General features: G+C 46.3%; 1 protein-coding gene across 1 annotated transcript; it reads left to right on the top strand.

The window, feature by feature from the left end:
- The first annotated feature begins 12,144 nt into the window (after nucleotides 1–12,144).
- Nucleotides 12,145–17,034, top strand: LOC112108571 (forkhead box protein F1). The gene is made up of 2 exons (XM_024202758.3): nucleotides 12,145–13,183; nucleotides 16,308–17,034. Exons 1-2 carry the CDS (start codon nucleotides 12,145–12,147, stop codon nucleotides 16,466–16,468), a joined length of 1,200 nt encoding a protein of 399 aa, XP_024058526.2. The 3' UTR covers nucleotides 16,469–17,034.
- The last annotated feature ends 780 nt before the right edge of the window (nucleotides 17,035–17,814 follow it).

The following is a 17,814-nucleotide window of genomic DNA, read 5'->3' as shown; positions in this document are numbered from 1 at the left end:
ATACAACTAAACTTCTGCCGCGATCTCTCTTTGATTTGCCGATTTTGATTGGATTAGCTGCAAACTGATATTTTTGGGGCATATTTTAAGAACTGGAGATGCAGTTGATGTGGAGATTAGCTGTCAGGACCTGAGTGTTTTGCCCCCCACCCACTGAGATATTTAAAAAATTAATGTGTGACTAAGGAGAAAGCAATAGAATTTAAGGGTTGGTATTTTGCATTTTCAATCAATTTCTACAAAGTTTGCCTGGCGCGGACGGAGGAACACACGAAATATAAACGTAGAATGGGAAAACTTAATCTATCAAACCCTATAATTAGATGGACTCATGGAGAAAACAACTGCTTTATTGCAGAGCACAAGTCACTCCAGAAACAAATACCAGTCTTTTGCAGAGACTCGTGTATCTGCTTTTCTATATTTCATGTTTCCATTTGAATTAACCCCAATCAAATCCTTCGAGGATTTTTTTTTCTGGAGTGTAATTTCTTAGAGTGTTCTTTTGTGTTAATCAAAAACAATGCATAGATACTTAGCCTGAAACCGATTCTTAAAAGGAGATTAACCGTTTCGATGATTATTTTGATAGGAAATGAGCGATATGATTGTCCAAACTGTTGTATTTCTAACAAGCACTGCCGCTCTAGTTCGATACAGACTGAGGTTATGTGCTTATAATATACTTGTGTTTGTTAGCATAGTGGGGACTCCATAACATTAATTATAATTATAATTAAACGCTAAAACTATTATAATTAAACGCTAAAACTGTGGTGAAAAACGCCACCAGACCAATCGTTTAAAGCAGGAAGCTTTCGCCCATTCAGATTAAATGAAGAACGACAAATGGGAATCAATTCTTGACCTAAAAGAAAAAGTTAAAGGTTTAAAAAAAGGCCAGTTTGAAGATAATTTCTGCGTTAAGGCACTGGGATAGATTCCACCAATAACAATTGCTTAGCCTTAAAGGAGGGGGAGAAGAGAAAATTGTATTTTCCTGCCTAGGGAGGAGATGTCAAAATTCGTTTTGCATCGTTTACACAGCAGATCGGCGTCCAGAGCTTTCCTCCTTTGCCTTAATTTCTGTATATAGTTTAAATGTGAGATTTATTATGGAAACAAGAAGGTAAAAATCACGTCTCCTCAGACGTTAATTGGCGGTATAATCTATAATCGGTGAACCTAACTATCGGTGGGTGCGGAGTAATATTATCCAACTCTGTGTATGGACCTACGCCCACTATACATACACTGGTGACATCCTGGCTCAACTGAAATCAATGGGAGTTTTGCCATGGATTTGAATGGGGCCCTGGTTTCACTCACTGTCAGAGAGAGACTAGGTTGAGGGAGAGGGCCCAATCCTGCATCCCAGGGGGAAGCAGACCTCTCACTAAACTCAACAGAAATCCTGCCTAGCTGAGCTTTGCAGGATCAGCATCAGGTGGAAGCTAATGCTAATATTGAAAAGTATTTCTACCTGCATTTCTGATTACAGTTATTAAAGGGGGCGGGGCTAAATGGAGTCTTGACAAAGTGACCATTTACTGATCCTTCCAAACATATCCAACTTGACTGTAGCAAAAGAATAGTGAATAATCCCTAGTGCTTTAAATTACCCCAGCTCTGCACAGCTAACTAACTAGTTTATCCTAGGGGGAGGGTTTGCCATTCCCATTTTGCAGACGGAGAAAGTGTGGGCATCATAGTGGCGTTCAGGATGGGATCCAGGGAGAGGTTTATTATGTGCTTTGCCCCTAACCCTCTGGCCTATTTAAAGGAATCTTTAAAAACAAGGTGTTATTGTGGTGTCCTTTCGCCAATGGACACAGTAAGGCAGGGGGGAAAGAACATGCTTTGAAGGAGAAACGAAGTGTGAGGGGATCCAGCCCACACCACGGATGTCAATGATTCTCTTACTCAGAGGGCTAACCTTTACCCCGCCTCCTAATCCGGTTGGCACCAAAGGGAGCAGAATCTGGTCTCTGGATTGCCACTGATACGTATGTGGATACATGGTCTAAGGAATAGCAGACGGAGTACAGGCTATTCCCCCTGTGCGGGGATTTGCAACACAGGACCCTGCCATTCTTGTCTATGATCTTCATTTTCTATTGTTCTATTTATTTCTTCATATTCTAATCACTGGCAATGCCACCACGTCAAAGAGGCATTGTTTCAGCACGGCACTTGATGATAAATGTTCCTTATATGATGAATATTTACATACGCTTTCCCCGCAATTAGTGTGACGTTACCAGGGCTGGATCCGTTGGAAAACTGAGGCTTAAGCCTTCACGAATCAGACTGCAAAAGAATTGCAGAACCTCCTTATTGCCACCAGACAATAAAGATGCATGCATGTCGCTATCTAAGCGGTTATCATTCTGCCTAGAGAGCTGGAGAACTATGGACAGTTTGCTAGAGAGCTGTCTGGAGCTGTGTTTAGCACCTACAAGGCGGCAGGGGAGGAGGGAGAATCCGTTAGTTCTCTGGAAGTTAAATCATCGATTAATTTATAGGAGCCTTCTCTTAGCAGGTGGCTAAGTCACCCGGATGCCTTGCGTGCTGATAATTGTGTATAGTGGGAATTTCAGATGGAGATCTTTCCTTAAGGCAGTTATAAACAATGTGCATCTGTATTAGCCTGGTTTATGGAAAAGGACATTGAGGGTAAAGTTTGCACTGAAATGTATTTTGATTGATCATTTTGTCGAAAATCGCCTCCTGCTTTTACTCCATAGATATGTGAGCACAAAAGCTCACTATACATAGCAGATCTATAGCATGCATTTATTTACATGTGCGTTTTGGGAGTGGCTTTTTTTGAAATGCCATAATCCTCTATTGATGACTGCTACCTATAGTTCATACAAAGGCTTCCTATCTGAAGATATTCTTTGGTTTCGTAGTGGATGAAGTATGTCCGAACTCTTCCGTTATCTCTTGGGATTTGTCTTAAAATGTTGGTATTTGTGCGAGATTAAATTTATTACAGTTCAATACACGCTACTATCCTTAGCTAGTCAAGAGAGGTGATTGTATCCGCTTATTGAAGAGGTATAATTCTGTATCAACCCACGCACATCTTTGGGTTAAGGATACTAAACTCTTTCTACATTACACTCTAGTTGGTAACCGCCGGAAGGGGAAGTGGAGGATGGAATATTTGTTTGTAGGCTTTGAATTCTAGTATGGAAAGGGGTTTAAATAAGATTTCAGGGGAGTTTGTCTCATTCCATTCCGCACTGAAATGTTGTCAGCCAAGGGACACAACTGACACTTTTTTGGTATGAACAAACCTCTTGGCTAGAAATAGTTTCTGCCAGCCTGTGAGTGTGGAGTGAAAGGGGCTTTCTGCCGTGATCCAGGTAACTGAAGAGCTTTGATTGGACACAATGCGTGGAAAGGTTCTTTGGCTGTTGTTGGAGGGGCCAGACTGGACTTCCCCATCCATATTAGCAGCTGAGAGAGTTCAACGTTTGCTGTAATGTGTTCCCCAAAAGAGTCCCCACAGCTTCCTTCTAAAAGTCCAGGGACCCCAAGTCATTCGCCAGGAACATCTCTTCCCCAGGATGCCAGGCTTCGGAGGAGATTCATCGACATTCATGGGACATATGGACCCAACATCCTGCTTCTAACGTAGCTCTAGTCTCTTCCACTGACCTCTCTGACTCTACACAAGAGGAGGGCGCTTGGCTCAAAAGCCTGTTACAAGGCTCTAACGAAAGGATTGCAGGCGGGATAAGGTTTCACAATAATGCACGGATTGTGCCTGCCAAATAGTCGATACGCACCCCACCTCTGCCGGAGAAACAGTTAATGAAGTCCCTATTGTCTTGCATGTAATGGTGCCGCCTTGTTCTAAACATGTACATTCGGGTATGTTCTCTAGGTATGGACAATCAGCACACAGTTGATCTCATAAACTGATTTGGTGATTTATATTTCTACTTGGAACCAACGCCTCAACTATCAGAAACTCGGATCTATTTTTCGGCTTATATAACTCCTTATCTTCTTTAACTTTTCAAAGTCATATTGATATTTCCGTATGATTGTACCAACACATTGTGCTTCTGGACAACAATACGTAACTTATTGAGAGAACTAATTTGGATATTAATCAGTTAGGTATTAAAAAATTAGGAAGACTCTTTAATGTCAAAGAGAGCAATTAGAGTACATGTAAATTAACTTCTGTAACCTATTTGGTTATTTTATATTTTTTGCATCCCATTGTGCTATTTATTTAGTAGAAAAATCAATACGCTCACTTGTCCCTTATATAGAATGGAAATATACTGTATTAATTCTTTTCACTCTGCATATTAGAAAAGCTTTTCCTCCCTTCGCTTAACTGTGAATAAATATAAAACAGTATTTTCTTTTCGGTCCCAAACTCTAACTATAGAGCAGGACTTTTTAAACCACAAAATGCTGTAAGCTTTGCAAAGGGGGAAACAAAAGTTTCTTGCAACATCACAACAATTAAAACTATTTCCCTTGTCCACAAACAACAAATACAGCTATTTTCCCAAGTCACATAAAATCAAAATCCTCTGTCTTTGATGCATGTTGTCTTTTACTTTTGCGCCATTCCAACCACCTGAAATTTGGATTAGGGCATTTCAAATGCGTTTTGATTATAAAGGCAAAAATTGAAAATAAATTCAAGCATAATTCGGGGGCGGGAAGATACAGTTTATAAAACCTTGTTCTCAAAGGATTAAAGTTGTTCATGCTACAAGAATAATTGTCCTTCTAATGACTCTGTTGCTGTTTTATCTTCATTCAGCAAACCAGTTTAGTTCCTTCAGAATTATTTTCCTTCGGCGCACATAGGAAAGTAAAAGAGATTACTTATCTGAAACATTCGTGGTACCTAAACATTTCTCCTGGACAACAAGTTACTCAGAGCAAGACTATTGTATGGTTAATAACACTCGTTGGGGTTAGAAACGCGTCTTGCCTTAGAAATAAGCTTATTGGTGTGCTACGTTGATTTATATACATATTTATTTTTTCCCAAAGGATACTTTAACCCTATTTTTTGTCAACGTATTCCTCTCTCTTTAAATAATACTGCACTTTTCATGCAGCAGCTTATTCTGAAAATAGCGTCAAAAATCCTAGGAAATAATGAATGTATTGAAGGGATTCTTGGATTGGTTCCATAGCGGATTTGCTGACATGGCCCAGAGCGGCGTCACCTTGCAAGAGGTGAAACAGGCAAGATCCTGCTCTCTGGTTTAACGAAAGGAAAGCCCAGCCTGAGCAGAAAATGATTGCGGGAAGGGAGGGTTATCAAACAAAACAAGCTGGGAACTGGTGAGATAACAGACAAGAGTCAAGACAGACCCGATTCTGCAGGCTCACTGGGAACTTTGCCTGAGAAAGGATTGCAAGATCCGACCTAAAATAGCTTTCCTCCAAATACCTGACCATAAGAATACCCTGTCCACGACTGTCGCAGGAATCAGACGTTTGGGTTCAGTCTAATCTCCTTTTCTATATAAGAGTATTTACAGCTCTTCTTTGTTTTCTCTTGCATCCAACTACCTGATACACCCGCAAAGGCATCGAAGCGATTAAAGCCCCTTTCACTCCAGAATCAGAGGCTACTGCCCCAGTCTGGGAGTGCTGGACAAAGCTTCTTTTGAATCTAACGATGGTTAGGCCAGATCTACCGAAAGTACAGTGTATGGAGGCTAGGGGAGACTAACACGTTTTATCAGAAAGCAACAGCTTCTGTCTCAAGGCAGGGCCCGATCCCGACCGCACTGAATTTCAGCGAGGGCAGAATTGCCTGGGAGAATGTCACCTAAAGGTGAAATCCTGCTGCTGTCCTTTACTTCAGTGGGGCTAAGATTTCCCGTTGGGTGCGGGGTTGGGTTCGGGTTTTTGAAATTTTTTGTTTTTTTTTTTTTTTTTTTTTTTTGGCCCATATATAGCGAAGCAACCTTAGCCACTTCGCAGCTTAGCAATTCAGTAACATCTTGGCAGGCTGCGGAGTTCGCCTTCTGAATCTCTCTCTCTCTCTCCCTCCCCTCTCTATTTATGCCGTGGTAGGCTACGCAAATCTGAGTTCCAGCCAGCGAGAAAATGCTCAAAGGAAAGCATTCTAGTTACCCACCCGTAAGCGAAGATATAAATACACGAGACATTTTAAAGATCTCCTCTGTGGGAAGCGATTGTGTCTTGGAGCTAAATAGTAACGTTTGAAGGTTAATATCTCTGGAACTGGTTTCTGTTTGAGGGACTGTTCCTGCCAGCAAACTCCCCAAAAATCTTGCGCTAAAGAGGGCTGTAAATTCCTGCGCTGTGATGTTGTCAAATATTTCATTGAAGAACGTCATGGAAACTGTGTGCTTTGGGGGCAACCTCGGGACCAGGCAGCTAAAAAGCACAATCCTTTTTTCTGACCAAGGCTTGAACTTCTTCCTAGCATACAGCTGCCAGGAGGCCTTAAGTGCTGCATTTATGCTCCAATAGACCCAACAGCAGCTGGATTCGACAATTGAGCAGCGGTAATTTGTGCAAAGTCGCCTCAAAACTCGGGGTCCAGCTTCACGCTCCCCTAAACCCCTATGGATTTCACTCAGTCCCAACTCGGAACCTACGCTTGTGAGATCCCACTGATGTGTGTGTAGATATAGGATAATATCCTACTGAGGCCGTCTACTTTTGTTCATGAAAACCGTATTTATACATTCATAACATATAGATTCATAGATTCTAGGACTGGAAGGGACCTCGAGAGGTCATCGAGTCCAGTCCCCTGCCCGCATGGCAGGACCAAATACTGTCAGGGCGCAGATGTATACACCCGTGTGTGTAGACCTATATATGCATAGGTATATGTTGTGTGATAGGAAACACACATTCTAGATGAATGAATAAAAAGATCAATTATGGAGTCAGAGATTCCGATCAGGGCTGATTTGAAACCAATAAGAGTTATGGGAGGGATGAAAGTAGGCCCTGATTTTGGGGTGACTTTCCACAAGCAGAAATGGACCAGGGAATGGCTTAGGTATGCCTGGGTGCAGGGATGCTGCATTGTGTGGCTAGTTATATCCTGGCTGCACTCTCCTGGCATGGACCTGCATCTGAATCCTGTTCCGCCCAATAGCCTGCTACCCTCTGCCTTTAACCTCTTGTGGCCAAGACTGGGTTGCTAAAGCTGGCTCTCTTGCCTTGCTGGTCTCCAGGGAAATCAGCGGCGCTCCGGGAAAGCTTGTCTTTTCCGCCACATATTTCCTGCATGAACTCACTTACGGTGCTTTTAGCGATGGTGGTTTTTTGTTGTTGGTTTGTTTTTTTCCCCTACCCGGAGAAGCTACAACGCGGATGGTGCGTGAGACCCCAAAACTGCGCCGGGTCCGAACGTTAATAATAGCAACAGACCGCGGATGCTAGAACTGCCCTGCGGCTCTGCATTCCCCCCCAGCCTTGCCCAGACCTTCGCTGGTTAATCTGCTTTGCACACGTGCAGTCGGGCTCTTAAAGGTGGGATGGGAAGCAAGCGTCTCCCGGGCTTTTCTCCCTGGAGGAGCCTCTTCTGGACAGCTTATTATAGAGAGGAGATGCCAAGGAGCTGCCCGAAACGCCCCCCCCCCAAATAGTGCCCCCTCCTGTCAACACCTTTTAGGCTGGAATATTTACAAGTTAACAAAATGCCCTCCTCCCTCCGTCTGTAACCCGCTGGTTGAATCAGCCCCCATCGCTCCCTCCCCGCCTACCTTATGTAAACGTTTAGGCATCAGTTTGCACTGGGCTAAAGCACGGAGTTTGGGCGATCGCCTCCAGAAAGCGAAGTAGGGGGGCGGGCTTCTCCAACTGAAGTCCCTGGTGTTAATGAAAAGCAGGGGCAGTGGAGAGGGGGGCGCACGCGTGCCTCTGCCCTCTCCATGGGTGGTCTGCGCTCGGATAAACACATGGGCCTCTTAGCAAAGCAGCACCCAACTGCACAGTCTTCTTACAACAATACTACCTATATACATTTCCATACTCGGATTACAGGCTGGCTTGTTGCAGAGTCTAGTTCACTTAAGCAATTAGCTAGTAAAAATACCTTCAGTGCAGGAAAAGGAAGAAAGCTCAGATTTGTCTATTTTTACACAAAGCACTGCAGATTTAAAAAAAAAGGAGAAAAAAATGTCTTTTGGAAATTAATTTGAAAACAGAGGGTTATTTTTTTAAAAAAAGGAAACATTGCAGGCCCACTGGGCTGATTTTTAGCCCAACCGTCTGATGTGAAATCTGCATCAAAGTAGCAACATATTTTAAAAAGACAATAATTGCTCCAAATTATATGTTCCCCATCTAGTTTATTTTGCTGACGGGGCCACAGATGAGGAGGGGGGATCTTATATTTTATTTTGTTTGTTTTATACAGGGAAATATCTATCTACATGAATCACCAGCCTGACATTTTTCTAGAGCAGGAATTTAAGACATATCCTATTTGCCCTTTAAGAATCCGGTCTTGACCATATTTTGAATAATTTTGACGTTTTATAACCAACAAACCACTGAAGATAACAAGTTACCTAACAACATGGTCCTCTCAGTCTATAATAAGAGTGACACTGAGGGTTAATTTATTGTAAAATAAAATCCTTGTGCTATATACAATAAATCATGTCTTGGCCTTTATTCCCAAAATCTGTTATTTACTAAATACACGGGTTAGTTTACTACATAAAACGATGTAATATTTCTTCCTTTCCCACAGCTAGGCCTATGAAATACGGAGTAGATTATATGGGTTTTTTTTAAGTTTACCAGATAAATACGTCGGAAAAAAATCTTCACACTCCCAAAAGTCACTGGGGGAAACAAAGAAAACAATTAAGCAAAAGATTGTTTTATTTTTTTAGAAAATTGTTTCGTTAAGACCACTGAAACAAGCGTCATATTTGCTCAGGCTGACTGTTGTTGTTTTTTTCCTGATACACTAGTGGAGATACTTCCTCATGTAAATTACCACCAACATTTTAACTTGAACTGCAATGCAAGCTGTAAAGCCAGAATTTTATTTTTAATCTGTCCTTATCGGCACCCCAGAAACAATTGCAAAAGATCTTAATACCTTGCATCCCTTGTTTAGAATTCTGGAATTGACATATATAATCTGGGTTCTGAATTGTTTAATTTCCAAATTCATTCTTTATATTTCTTTCAAGCAAAGTGGGAGGAGGGAGGGAGGGAGGGAGAGGGAGGAAAGTATCTACAATGCGATTTCATATTTTAAAGAAATCAAGACAAATAATAATTTGAGCTATAACATAATAGCTGCAATGGAGAAAAATAGGTTAGACATGCTCACAAGAAAATTAAAGGCTGATTTAAGAAGGTTATTTTGCATTATAAATTTGGGATCTGTAAACAGAGAAAGCATATGCTCACTTACTAAAGAAGAGCTGGGGAAATGTCTGATTTTTTTTAAATGAAGCAATAACACACGATACACTCACTATTTGTTATCCCCGTTTGCTCTATGCTTTTTCTGGCATAGAATGGTATTTTAAACCATGTGTCTTCCTGCTTTGAGATGGAGATGTGGGACGGGATTTTCTGCGCTGGGGGATGGTCCCTCCTCCGTATAATATCAATTTATGGGAACATTTCACCGTATTTCTATAGCCGGGGGAGTGGGGAGAAGGCCATATAGAAACAGAGAGCCCCCTGACACATTGCAGTTATATGTGGATTATCCTGCAACCCAGGCCCTGAATCCAGGCTATTTACTAGAGAGCTTTCTTTCTCGCTCGCAGTTTAGGCCATTTGACCGGCTGTGAAATACCAATCAGAAAATCATTCTCTGCAGTGGATACGTGACATCGATGCTTCACTTTTCTGTATTGTTAGCATGTTTAAGGGCCAGTTACACACAACTCTATACCGAGGCACACTGACGGATCTGAACTGAGCTGCAAAAGTCCCGAAATGCGCTAGTTTCCCGTGGAAACACACGTTCTGCTCCCCCCTGCAAACGCTGGAGATTGCTTCTGAGTGTTGCAAGGGGAAAAGAAGAAGAAAAAAAAAATCCTGATGTGAAATCCCTGTTGGTGGTATCACAGATGTGTCAGGCGCCCTAGAGGCTAGTAACGACTGGCTGCAAATAACGTTAACAGGGATTTTGGAAACCCGATCAGTATCTATCTTTCTTTTAAAAGGTATTAAATTATCATAAAACCCTTAAAAGCGAATCTGGGCAGAAGGGGGAATTAAAGGAGGAAGGAGAGAAGGCGGAGGGGGGTTTCAGCCTTTCACTCGGTTAAGATACTTTGCAGAGCCGAGAACGGGCAGCAGCAGCACAAACTCAATTGGATTTTTTTCGTACTATCTGGCCTTTCCCCCCCGCCCCCATCTTGACAAGAAAGAAAACGGCAACAGCCAGCACATCTGCTCAGTTTCTAGCGATGAACTGTGAAAGCCACCCCCCCCCCCGGGCCCTCCGCACAAGCCCCTCTCACGGCTTAATTGTGCAAAAGTTACCACGCGCGCCTGGTAAGAAGGCGACAAAAGTTTCAAGTGACTTACCTTGATTAGGGAGTGACAGCTTTACTGATGAAAAGATGGCCAGACTTTTTGGGGGTGGGGGTCTGAGGAAGCTTTGCCCTCCTTTTCCTCCCCGCCCCCCCCCATGTGGTGTGTGTGTGTGTGAGAGAGAGAGAGAGAGAGCCATTACTTCTGAGGATCAAAGTCTGGGCATAGCTGAAAAAAATCAACACATATTTGTATCACAACAACAAACAACAACAAAAGTCTAACCCGGCCGCAAATCAGGCGACGGGCGCTATTTTATATGGCGCAGCACGGGGCTCTATGCGAACTACCAGGGACTTTTCTTTCTGATTTCTTTTTATTAAAGAACCCCTGAGAAGATGTTTACATTTCGCTGTATAAACATCCTGCCCATGTTCCTGTCTATCTTCAAAAGAAATAAGAAACTGGGGTTTTAAGTGGGCGAGCTTCACTCCTGCTACATTTCAAATTCGATTCGCACTCTAGGGCGAGCCGCATTTCCCCTTTTTTCATAGTTGTGGACAAACAGCCCTCGTGGCTTTCAGAGCCAGCAAACAGCTGTTTTTCTCGGGCTATACGCGAGTCGCCCGGGGACTTAAACCTGCTGCTACTTGGATTTTTGTCTCTTTTAAATCCTGCAGGCGCGTTGACTCTTCCTCCCCCCCCCCCCCCCCGCCCCGCTCCGTTGCGATCTCTATTATGATTTAAGAATAGAGACTGTAAGAGCAAAGAGCTCAGAAAACTGCCTCGTTCAGAGCAACTTTGTCTTCACCGTCCTCAACTGGGCCTTGGAAAGATGGGGCTGACAATCAGAGAAGTCCAGGGGAAAATGTTAGTGACTTAAAAATGTTGCGACCTGCGAGGCAAAATAAAGACAATAAAACGCCCTCTCTCCCGGCCCCCCCTCTCCCAAATCACCCCCACAGACCGCCTCGGGGGGGGGGCGTATTGAAAAGGGATTGACGCCCAATACGAGAAGGAGCCGCCTGTGAGTCAGTTGCAAAGCAGTTGGCCGGAGTGTAAAGGTCCCTTTAAGTGCCCACCAGAGCTGAGCTTGAGCGAAGGGGTGGGGGGAGAAAAGGGGAGGTGGGGGAGTTGGTTGGGGCGGGGAACTCCTCTTGCTTCTTACGTCTGACTGTCAAGATCCGACAGACGCCGCGGACACGAGATAAAGTTAAAGGCGATCGGCTCGGCTGGGGGCAGAACCAGCCCGACTGAGATGAAAAGCAACTCCCAGCAGCAGCAGCCGAGCTGAGAGCCAGGAGGCGGCGTTGGGGGAGACCAGCCTCTTGCAAAACAACGTAGGGAGGAAAAAAAAAAAAAAAACCAATTCCAGGGGGCTTCTCTGCTCCGCACCCGAGCCCGGACAGCGGCCCGGTCCCTTCGCCTCTGGCTCAGCCTTGCCGCGGGGCTCGGATTTAGGGGCAGGGTGGAGGGGTCACTTGCGTGTGTTTATTCAAAGGGGGTGCAGGCTCCTGGTGGAAAGACCCCCTGCACCTAGAGAGAGGGGGGGGGGAATAACACCCCCCAGCAGCGCGGCCGGGGCAGGGGGGGAGGAGGGCCGAGCAGAGGGGGGCCGGAGCTGGTTTGGGGACGCCGCTGTCGATGACTGCAGAGGTACAACAGCCTCCGTCCTCTCAGCCCCCTCCTCCCGCGGCGCACGGCGGCTGCAGCCTCATGTCCTCCGCGCTGGAGAAGCAGCAGCAGCCGGGCTCGGCCATGGAGTCCGCCTCCTCCGCCGCCAGCAGCACCCCCGCGGGCGGCGGCGGCGGCAAAGCCAAGAAGAGCAACGCCGGGATCCGGCGGCCGGAGAAGCCCCCTTACTCCTACATCGCCCTGATCGTCATGGCCATCCAGAGCTCGCCGTCCAAGCGCCTGACGCTGAGCGAGATCTACCAGTTCCTGCAGAGCCGCTTCCCCTTCTTCCGCGGCTCCTACCAGGGCTGGAAGAACTCCGTGCGCCACAACCTCTCGCTCAACGAGTGCTTCATCAAGCTGCCCAAGGGGCTGGGCCGCCCGGGCAAGGGCCACTACTGGACCATCGACCCGGCCAGCGAGTTCATGTTCGAGGAAGGCTCCTTCCGCAGGAGGCCCCGCGGCTTCAGGAGGAAATGCCAAGCTCTCAAGCCCATGTACAGCATGATGAACAGCCTGGGCTTCAACCACCTCTCCCCGGAGAGCTACGGCTTCCAGGGCACGGCCGGGGGCCTCTCCTGCGGCCCCAACAGCCTGGGCCTGGATGGGGGCCTGGGCATGATGAACGGGCACTTGCCCAGCAACGTGGACAGCATGGGCCTGGGGGGACACTCCGTGCCCCACCTGCCTGCCAACGGCGGGCACTCCTACATGGGCAGCTGCACCGGCTCCTCCGGGGGCGACTACCCGCACCACGAGAGCTCCGTGCCGGCCTCCCCGCTGCTGGCCAGCGGCGGGGTGATGGAGCCCCACTCGGTCTACTCCAGCTCGGCCTCGCCGTGGGCCCCTTCGGCCTCGGCCGCCTTGAACAGCGGGGCGCCCTACATCAAGCAGCAATCCTTGTCCCCCTGCAACCCCGCGGCCAACCCGCTCTCCTCGGGCCTCTCCACGCACTCCCTGGACCAGTCCTACCTGCACCAGAACAGCCACAACGCCGCAGAGCTGCAAGGTAACGGGGGAGGTGGGGGGCCGGTGCCCGGGGCCTTCCCAGGTGCACTGCTGAGGAGCAGGCCATAAAGCATGTATGCAACGTAGGCGCGACATCCATGCAAGTGATCTCACGCCAGCCATGCAATAGATCCATGCAAGTGACCGTACGAACACTTCCTGCAAGTGTTTGTATGCTCAGGCATCACACAACACACACACATACACTTACATGGATGGACATGCACGCGCGCACACTTAAACCCATACACACGCATATAGAGGCGCGGGGCCCCGGCCTCTACCTCTTTTCTCCCACGGCTGTTGTGTAAGTTTTGTGACACCATTTCCGCGTCCTTTGGGAAAAGATTTTCAATCTGTCATGTCTAAATGTGAAACATAGGCAGATACATACAAGTGTGTGTGTGTATGTGTGTGTGATATTTTAGTTATCTATCTTTCTGATTTCAAATTCAATTGAGAAATTCAGGCCCCAAATCTCCTCCCACCTTTTTCGGTGCACTCTGGTTTACATTGGATTCCTCCAATTTGGGGTTATTTCTCGGCAGTCTCTTCGCAGCCTATATAACAAGCAAGAGTAACTGCTGGCTTGGTACATTAACGATCGCTTCCTACCTCTGCAAAGCAGATCGGTAGAGCTGACGAGTATAGCCACACCTAAGCACTCACATGAGAGCCGTGAAAGGCCGTCGATTTTGCAAACAGAGCTAACGCTGCAGTAGTTTAGGGGGGAATTTGGCTAGGGACAGGAGGATGTCCCGATAGATGACCCCAAAGTAAAGTAATCTAGAGTTCTGTATCCCGCCTTAGGTTAGACTCTTCCCAGCCAGGGATCATGGTTTTTTCCTTGCCAGGGTGAATTAAACCAACGCACCTACTCCCCTTGTGCTGGGGAGACCAGCTATTATTTGCAGGGAGGGAAATATCCCGCGGGGAGGGGGGTGCGGTTTCTAGGAGCCAGGAGATGTTGTGGCCAGGGGCTGAGCCACTCCCGGACAGGGCTTGCTTCAAGGAAACACGCCAGTGGCGAGGCGAGGGTTTAGGAGTGCAGCGGCCGGCTGGAGCGGCAAGCTCCGGGAAGAGGTTATCTCGGGCCCAGCAGCCTGCGGCTCTGCTGGGGATTCCCATTGCCTGCGGTGGGGACCGTCCCACGCTGCGCTGTTTGCACCATCCCATTGCAGGGGACCTAGGGTGAAATCCCGGCTCCATTGCAGGCCGGGGGGGTTGTCCAGAGGCCAGGATTTCGGGATTTCACCCCTGTCATGCATGGCGTTGAAACCAGTTCCGCCGGGCTGTTTTTCCAGGCATGTTTTTCTGCGCGGAGGTTGGTGCTTTCGTGTCCCGTGTGCACTTTCGTCCTAGGCCCTGTGCTATTGAGAAGGGAGCGGGGGTGACTGTGGGACCCGAAGAGGAGGAAATGTTCCGATATATTTTCACCCGATCTGAATTAATCGATTAGATCGGGCACTAAAAGCGTCGAACCAAAAATGAATCCAGATCTCTGGATCTACTCTGACCTCAGTGGCAATTCTGTTCGATCGGGTCCTTGTATCGAGACGCTGTAGACACGATGAACTGGATTAGTGGCCCGCTCGATCATATTTTCTGTTGGAGTAGCAGGGCTCGCAGTAAGAATAGAAACGAAGTGATCGCAAAGCAGGAAAGTTTTAGAACTGCCACACAGAGTTGCTGTTTTTCGATAGGGCTAAACCCAGGGTTTCTCCGTGGCCTGACTTTTGTGTTGAAACCTGACAATTAACTTCAGCAGCCTTTTAAAAAAAATCGCTGCCTCTTCCCCTCTATTTCTCTCGCCATTTTAATCGAGTGCTATTTGGGGGAACTGTATTTTTAACACATCTCCTGGGGGGGCCCATCTGGGCTTTGAAATGCGGGCCTGCTGGAGAAACGTACAGTCCGGCGTGTAAACGGAGTCCCATAAAATAAGGGTGAACCGGAATAGCGGCCAGGGAACAGCAAGAGTGAACACTGCTGTGTCGCCCTCGGCAGATCTCTTTTCCCACCTATCCGATGGCAGGTGGAACGCTCAGCCCCTCATGTAAACATACTGTTAAGGGAACTAAACTGCAGAGCCTGGAGTAATCCAGATTAATAATTTCAGATCAACTGCGAAAATATAATTGGAATAGACCGGATGAATCATTTCAGATTAGCTGCAAAATTCTATGGGACTAGTCCGGATTAATTTTTCGAAATTAACTGCAAACGATCATTTATTCCAAATCGGAGAGACACGCTACGGGGTTTTTAATACAAGATTTTAAACACCAAGCGTGTAACAATGGCACCAACATGGGAGCACTTGGGTTTGGTTTACAAAGATCGGTTAGATAGAAGGAAACGTTTCAGAGTTGATTGATTTTGTGCTGGAAACCATGAATAATTCGGAAGGCTCTCGGCACCCTTGCGCTTACTAGTAGTATTATCCTTGTTCCCACTGCCGTGGCTTGCTTTAATATAGCATTGCTTTGCTTTGGGTGTCACTGGGGGAAATCTCTTGGAGGTTTCACTTTGATTTCGATGGGAGTTCTGCTTTAAAACCCCAGGCTCTCTGGGCTCCTTCCATTTGACCCCCACGTTTGCTAACTCTTCTTCTTTTCGTTGTCAGAGCTCAGGGGTAGGGGGCGCAGAGAGGGGTAAGCAGTCAAAGCCCGGTAGGTCCCACTGGAAATCAAGGGGCCTTTCCCTCCCCCGTTGACTCCCACGGAAGGAGCATCAGGCCCTCAATCTGTACATCAAGGACGCAGAATGTAAACACACATCTTCGAAATGCTTCTGCTTCCTTAGCCAGCCAGGAAATATACCGCCCCATCCTGCAATTCGTATTCGGGCAAAACTCCCATTAAAGTCAATGGGAATTTCCTCTGAGTAAGGACTGCCATGACAGCACCTGTTTGTGCGCAACAAAAACCCCTGGGATGATAAAGCAGAACTGGCGTGTTCCCTTCCGTGCAGTGAAAACCCTCCTCCCAAATGCCCCCCAGCCAGCACGGGGTGATGGTAGGGAACCCCCAAGCGTCTTCATTTGATTTAGGCCTCTCTATAGGATTACTGATCTAGCCACTTGCTAAAGCGTCATTTTAATTCTGATCCCCGATTTCTTCCAGGAATCCCTCGGTATCATTCCCAGTCTCCAAGCATGTGCGACAGGAAAGAATTCGTCTTCTCTTTCAACGCGATGGCCTCTTCCTCGATGCATTCAGCAGGGAGTGGATCTTACTATCATCAGCAAGTGACATACCAAGACATCAAGCCCTGTGTTATGTGATAACAGGCAAATAAGCCAACTTTTGGGGACCCCCCCCAATCACGACACAAAGGAAACTTTCTATGTGGAAGGGACCTCCCAAAAGACCCTCTGTGCTAAAGGGACATCCAAATAACTAGACTGATTTTACTCTGGAGGTATATAAGCCATCCGCAGAAGCCTGGCGTTTGGGAACATTTTGAAATGAATTAACACTAAGCTAAAGAAGCAGGGATGCACGTGCCTTTTTGGAAAGGGTAAAGTGAACACGGGGTGCTGTCTCTTTCCTTCGTGTGTAGCATCGCTCGGGGGCTGTGAGCTGACTAAGTTTCCAAGAATCACGTGTCTGTTTCATTGCTAATACGAGCTCTTATTTTTTATTGATGGGGTGGGAAAAAAATCCAAAATTGTATTTTTTTTTAAAAAAAAACGTGAGTGTTAAAAAAAAAAGAAAAGAAAGAAAAAAAACCCCATCCGGAAAATATGGGATGAAAGCGATCGGGAAGGGTTTGCTTGGACCAGAACTCTAGGCGCGGTGAGCTTTAAAAGGAGAATGGAAATCTTTTGGAAATGGTCTGGTTGAGATGTGTAACTGAAGGGTTAAAGGAATTGCTTGGAATCTTCAGAACACAGATGGGATTTCTGGCCAAGGGTTCTTCCAATCCCTCACTGTCTTAAAAAAAGAAAAGAAAAGAAAAGGGGAAAGAATTCCTCTATGTGCCTGTGTTATTCCCTATCAGCTCTTTACTGGTGTGTGTGGGGCTTTCCTGCACCATCCAAGTCTATGGGTGTGGGGCTATTGACTTCCCCGAGAGCAGAAAAGAACTCCACATACCCTCTTTTCATGTGATTGTGCATTTGTAGCCTATTCTCCAAATTCTGCAGTATATTTTGTGGTCTCCCTCTCCCTGTTGGGCTAGGGAATGTGTGAATCAGCGCTATACACGAAGGACTAAACATTGGCTCACGAGGCAGTGCGGGGGTTTGGCGTCTCAATAAGGGCAACAAAACGACAAACCCCCTCCCATTGGCTTTATCCTAGTCTCCATTCTAGCCCGGGCTTTAGAGACGTACTTTATTTTTATTTTTTTTGCCTGCAACCCCGCATTAGGTAAAATCTCCCAAAGGGAGTTATTTGCCTGCCTCAGACTGCAGGATCAGACCCTATGCAGAGAGAATAAGGCACTTTGAGAAAAAAATAGCCAGGCTCATCCTGTTATTTATTCTACATTTTTTTTGTTGCTAATAATCGAGACACCAGGAGCCTCAGTTGATCAGTATTAAAGTGGTGTAACTTTGTTGGCAATATTTGCCATATAGATTTTTTTTTAGCTAGCCATTGTACATTTTTTAAAACGTCTGATCTG

The sequence above is a fragment of the Terrapene carolina genome, unplaced genomic scaffold, assembly GCF_002925995.2.
Source record: "Terrapene carolina triunguis isolate 2854851 unplaced genomic scaffold, T_m_triunguis-2.0 Scaffold33891, whole genome shotgun sequence".
Lineage (NCBI taxonomy): Eukaryota > Metazoa > Chordata > Testudines > Emydidae > Terrapene > Terrapene triunguis.
The sequence above is the reverse complement of the archived record's forward strand: the minus strand, read 5'-3'. Positions and strand labels throughout refer to the sequence as shown.

Bases quoted from the DNA above. Each gene is read 5' to 3' on its own strand.
- LOC112108571 (XM_024202758.3), top strand. From the start codon at position 12,145: ATGACTGCAGAGGTACAACAGCCTCCGTCCTCTCAGCCCCCTCCTCCC. The intron at 13,184-16,307 runs GTAACGGGGGAG...GATTTCTTCCAG, and splicing joins CAACGCCGCAGAGCTGCAAG to GAATCCCTCGGTATCATTCC.